The 6204-nt window shown below is 40.7% G+C and overlaps 1 protein-coding gene across 1 annotated transcript; it reads right to left on the bottom strand.

Moving 5' to 3' along the window:
- Positions 1–1094: 1094 nt before the first annotated feature.
- LOC139745171 (glycerophosphodiester phosphodiesterase domain-containing protein 5-like) lies at positions 1095–3393 on the bottom strand. Its single transcript, XM_071655581.1, has 2 exons — positions 3051–3393; positions 1095–2312 (listed from the first exon to the last, which is right to left on the bottom strand). The coding sequence occupies exons 1-2, from the start codon at positions 3174–3176 to the stop codon at positions 2205–2207; spliced, it is 234 nt and encodes a 77-aa protein (XP_071511682.1). The 5' UTR covers positions 3177–3393; the 3' UTR covers positions 1095–2204.
- Positions 3394–6204: the final 2811 nt, after the last annotated feature.

Here is a 6204-nt window from a genome sequence, read left to right as displayed (position 1 = left end):
AGGACCTCTTTGTTTTTGGATATCTCAGCCATTTCAAAGCCAGTTTTCATCAAATAAACTTTGAATTCCTCTTAAAATTGTATGCTCTTTCATATTTCACAAGAGGTTTTTAATCATCTCATAAAAATTGGAAAATCTAAGCCCTATCTCAACTAAAACTATACCAGGATTCCTTTAACACCGGAATACAAAAAAAAAAAATGCACATGGGGGATTTAGTGATTGCAAGAGCGACAGAGGGATGCCATGTCGAGGAGGTATCACACACCCCTCCTTTAGTCACGTCAAGAGCAAAAGGGTTAACACAAAACATATTCTTTGGTTCTCAGCCGTGAAGTACTGCATACGCCCTCTCTTTCACAAATTTAACGAGCCGGTGCTATTCGCGAATTTAACAACACATGAAATTATATACTCTGATCTCAACGTAAATGCAACATGCACTCGCACATTTCTCCGTTCATTGCCGCATTCCATAATCGCAAATTCAGCCACTCACAAAATTGTCGGGAAGTCCTGATTCATGAAAAATTAAGACTCACTAATCTATACACTTAGTATGTCCCAGGTATACAATGCATTGAATGTTTGATATCATATGTCATTGAACATGAGTCTTTGGAAGCAAATGTCCTCCATGATAACAGTGAATGTATTTCGTCAGCCATTGAGGTCAAGAGCGTACATCTGACCTTAATTGATAGCCACAGTTATGATGACCTTGTCCTGACAATGACCAAATATCTTTCTAGTATCTGGACAGCTAACATGCATGGTCTTGAGGGAATAAAGTATCTCACGGTATGCATACCTTCAGGCGCACTTTCTGAGTGACCTCTATATAGTGGGTGAGCCTTGTGGTCAGTGATGACGAATGGACATCGAGTGGTTCAGTGATCTGCATAGCCCTGTGTGACTTCTCCAAAAGAGGCCTGCCCATGGCACGGCACACAGAAGTGAATACAGTGGGAGATATCCCAAAACGTGACATACCTGCATCTCCCCCTAGTTTCTTATGGCAGTTGAGCTTTTTCCTTTCATATTCCTTCTTCTTTTTCTTTTCCACTCATACATAAAAATGGAAAATATACTGAACACTTCCCTAGTGCCACACTGATATCTATCTTCAGATGTGAGGCTTTCCATAATGTGTGAGATGTTTGATAATATTTGAAACATTAAGAAAGTTTCAGATCAGCACCATACAGACAAGCTCAGAAGATTCCTGGGTATATGCTAACCCTCTGCTTGTTTGGGTTTTTAAATTGTTTGTTTCAACTAAAAAGACAGATGAATCCCATTATAATAAAATCCTCTGGAACAGCAGTTTTCTTTTAAGAATACTGAAATTTTGTTATAGTTGAAGAAATAAAGTAGGCCTATATAAAGCTACAATGTATAGGACTGTTAGTGTAGGTAATGATATTGGGACCTGAATTTTTACTTTGTTATCACGAAATTTCATTATAGCAGTGTTCATTATACCAGGAGTGCACTATAGTGTGTTTTCCCATGGTGCATACCTATAGACTCCATACAAATGGAGTTTGATATCATTCCATAGTAAAACTGACAATAACTCTTTCTGAAATGTTCTCAGATAATGTAACTAAAAACAAAACAAAACAAAACAAATGATGTCCAGCAAAAGTAAGAATACTTTATTGTTGAAATCCAGTCATGTCAGAACTGATCAGCCACAGGAAATGAAAACAACACTGTGAAGAAAACAGAATACATTTCATGCTTCCATGGCCTAGAGCATGAACATAGTGCTCACATTTACTCACAAATTGCAAGCAATGAATCAGTTGTAAGCGAACACTGTCAAAGACTCTGGCAGCGGATTAGGAGTGCAATTTCCGAGCGTATCAACTGAAAGAAATCTGACACCAGACTGGAAAGTAGGCTACTTAGGGGCTCTCTGAGTTCTTGTTAACCACCATGCGCACGTCACTTTCCCCGTATTTCATGTCTATCGTATCCCACCCATTTTGTGGGGAAAGTCATAGCTTTGCTACTGATAACACAGGAAGTGCACGTATGGAAAAAAAAAAACATGATGCAAAGGCACTTCCGTTCATACTCACTCTGTCTATTGAAGCATATTAAACTTTATACTCTATACTCAATAAGAACTATATCAATACAACATCATACTGTACTTTGAAATAATTTTTGCTGCGTTTTATTCAGTGTCTTACTCACCAGTTAAGATCATCAGAGTCATTCTGTGCTATCAACCAGAAATACAGCCACATCAACATGAAGATGAACGCTGCAATGACGACTACAAGCCATACTTTCTCGTACTGCAAGTTAGAAGAATTGAAAATAGAAAACAACACATGAGAAAGTTTGCTCACTTCATGACATTAAGCCAAAAAACAAATAAATAAATGCATAAAAATACCAAATATGCAGTTTAGAGAATAAGCACTGCTCTCTTTATATCTGACATTCTGATGATGAAAACTTCCATGTTTTATTAAAATGATGGTAGAGATGAATAAAACAAGATTTTTCTTTTCGTGCCATTCTGCATCACTGAAAATATGTGTAACCCTTAGCATGCTTGTATTTACAAACACAGCATGGGAATAGATTTAGTTTTCTATCAGTACATTGACTGACAACACATATTTCACCTCTACTTCATCATGAATTATTATGCAAATGAACAATATCTTTATAATTAATACTAATAATTTGATGAAGACTACAAATTATGATTTCTTTTATCATTGTTATTCACTCTTGCTCTTGGTATCATTAGCATTTTATACAACAATTATATCATGCAAAATCAATGAAATTCGGTTAACAAAATGAACGGAGAGTTCACTTGAACTTGTCTCCATCTTGATTACTGCAAAGTTTGCACATACTTTATACACATACTCCATACATGGCCAATCTTCTTTCAGTGTAAATGACTGAATTATTCTGCTCATCTCTTTAATCATTTAGTTCCATGCAATACATGTACTAGTAAAAAAAAGAAACAAGACTATTACAAACATATTTGCATCATCCTGCCTGATACATACCAGTGTGGTGGGGTCGGTGGAGCGCCTGTACCGCTTCCACCGGCAGCCGTACATCCCCGTCACGCACGACAGGCACACCTGCTGCTGGTAGTTCTGCTTCGACTCCAGCCTCACGTGGGAGACCATTGTGGCGGTGGTTGCCGGGGGCAACAAACAGGTGGGGGAAAGGAGAGGGGGGCGAGGTAAGGAAAGGGTGGGGTCGTAGATCCACTACACGGCTTAAGTGGGTGATAATCCGTCCCAATTAACACCAGATTTGGTCCTTTTTCCTTCACTAATTAAAGGATGTCAATTCTCTGCTGGATGGAAGTTCATGTATTCTCGTCTGGATATATCTCTCCAATCTGGGGATGGGGGTGGGGGGGGGGGGTGAAAAAAGATGCAGCTCCTGTGCCTAGAATGTCTCTTGTCTCCTGTCTACATCCTCTCCCTATGACGTCTGTCGCCAGACTCGAAATGTGAAGGTCAAGACGGATGGCTGCAAATGCATCTCACGTCGTCGTCGTCGGTAAGCACCCCTCTGCAGAGAGGCACCTGATATTCAAATGCCTGCAGGTAAAGGTAGAAAACATGGACACAAAGATATCAAGAGTTAATGGCTCCACACTCAATAACTAAAGTCAATTAAGCTCTGATGGATGGGGAAAAAGCATTTATTTTCTGAGTGCCATGAGAGAGTATGTATTAAAAAGAAAGAGAGGGGTGATTCTAAAAAGCTAACGGGTCTCCGCCCTTCTACAGTACCTCTTATCTAAATTCCTCCTTCTTTTCTCTTTATACCCTCACATGTTTTCTGTCTTTCCATTTTCCTTCATATGCCTTTACTTTCTAAAACTCATCTTACAATGTACTTCTCCTGCCCCCCACCCCCCATGATCCTACCTTACTAATGTCCAAATCAGCTTGTATATGCCATTTTGTACAAAACACAGAAAAACAAGACTCTTGCTCTAGGCACGCTCTGCCTTTAATGACTGAAAGCAAAGTTGCTGGCATGCCTTAGTAGCTTCTTCATGCAAATCTACATGTTGTTAAAGCCTGATTCAAACCTCAGATGGCATATACACAATGTTAATGCTAGTTTATTTCTGATCAACTGGCATGTTTAAAGGGGTGGTACAGTATTGGTGGAGATGAGAATTGGGCTTTTAACTCTTTGCGAGATACCAAGAAAACACTTATGATATAGTACAGAGCATACCATTTCAAGAGGAATTCAAAGTTTATTTGATGAAAATCGGGTTTGGAATGACTGAATCATCCAAAAACAAAGTAAAACAAAGCGATTGTAATAAAGTGTGGGTCCCACACTTTATCAGAATCGCTCTTTTTTGGATATCTCAGCCATTTCAAAACCAATTTTCATCAAATAAAAGTTGAATTCCTCATAGAAATACATGCTCTTTCATATTTCGTAAGAGGTTACTCATTATCTCACCAAAAAATGTTAGAAACCTGAAATTAGGTCTCAACCAAAACTGTACGATCCCTTTAAAGTTCCTATATGAAGGGAATAAATGTTCGTAAAATTCGTTTGTAGATAAAATATATGTTGGTAATTGACCAATTATGCAAAAAGTTTGGCTCAAATCCCCGCAAGCATCTAGATATCCGCTATTTGCAAGTCCCAAACATCCCCCTCCCTCCCCCTCGAAAACCAGCCACAGTACGGGACTCCAAAAGTTGTGACGTCACGCCAGGGTAGTTAGAGCCACGGGCCCCGGATGCTCTGTAGAAAAGCATTTGGCATCGGGAAAGAATTTCTGTCAATTTTTTTTCAAAGTCTGAAATCTCTGCTATTTATACTTTTGACACCAACTCTTTACTGTTTGTCTACACTTAATAGTATTATCATGAACTGCTTCTTCTCAAACAATTATTTTGTATTACTATGATCTGCGTACGTTAGTGAAGAGGAATGAAGCGACAAAAGCAGAGAAGGGGACGAGAATACAGACGAGGACGATGGAAGTTGGGAAGATGTAAGCTGGGGAGAGGACGATGGAGAAGTGGGAGAGCAAGGTGCTGTCGACGTCAATCCAGCCGGGGAAGCAGCGGCAGGGCCACGGGTGCCGCAACCCTATTGTCATGAGCCGCTGCCTTTCGATGGAGATGGAATGGCAAACGACGGGGATGCTCCTCGTCTCGATTTTAGACATATTCATTAAGACATATTTCAAATTTCATGGCGAAATGATGTTTCTATCTTGAGAAATTTAACTTTGAAATCACAGCAATATCACCCCATTTTTTTACGAGCACGCATGAAAATGTGACCCAAATCATGTTTGCAAACAACGCCGAAAACTGCATTCGCGTGTGGATCTCCAGCGATCAGATAATGAGCGTACAGCGGTTAGAAAATACGCGTAACAAGCGCAGAAGCCACTCCCCCTATGTGTTGTCATACCCTGTGTGCGCTGCGTGCGTACGTACGTGCTCGGTATTCAGTTTACATTCGATTCACATGTACCGTATTGAGCGCCCTACAACACGTACGAACCCCGCGTATGTATGCAGGCGCAGCTAGCTAGCAGCAGCTAGGCAGCCCCGCCGGTAAAATTCGGGGAGCCGAGCGGACGAGAGAGCATCGCGATTGCAAGCCAGGGCAGCCGGCATGGCGAGCATGGTTACGTTCGCACTTTGGCTAAGCGGACATGATTGTATTCACAACCGACTTCTCGGCTTTATAGTGCCAGTGACTCGAGCATCGCGAGTGCACTTTCGAAATATAAATGCCATATAAATGAACAACGATAAGATCATAACCAATCCACAAGTAAACTAATAATAGTAGACAGAAATTTAGTCTGGTTGTTTTGCAAGACGTACGTGATTTGTGAGCGTGACTGTATCCGATATGTACAGTACAGGGTGCGTGCTATAATGTGTGATGCGTGTTGTAGGAGCTATCGCAAGCGACACCAGCCCAGTTTCCTGCCTCGATATGCACATCATACACAACACATACACACACACACGTAGTGACACACACACACAGAGGTAGCTCTTTGCTGGCAGCATCTGGCGTCCGCACCGTACCGCGCGCTGGCACGTACAGAGTCGCATCACTCGCGGATTAATCTTTTACGCGGGACGTTATTTTTCCAACCAAAATAAAACTAAAAAAGTCCTCTCAAAATTCTAAATTTTC

The sequence above is a fragment of the Diadema antillarum genome, unplaced genomic scaffold (assembly GCF_040938485.1).
Source record: "Diadema antillarum isolate AM-2024a unplaced genomic scaffold, OU_Dant_1.0 seq00001238_RagTag, whole genome shotgun sequence".
Classification (NCBI taxonomy): Eukaryota; Metazoa; Echinodermata; class Echinoidea; order Diadematoida; family Diadematidae; genus Diadema; species Diadema antillarum.
Note: the sequence above shows the minus strand (reverse complement) of the source record. Positions and strands in the feature narration are given on the sequence as shown.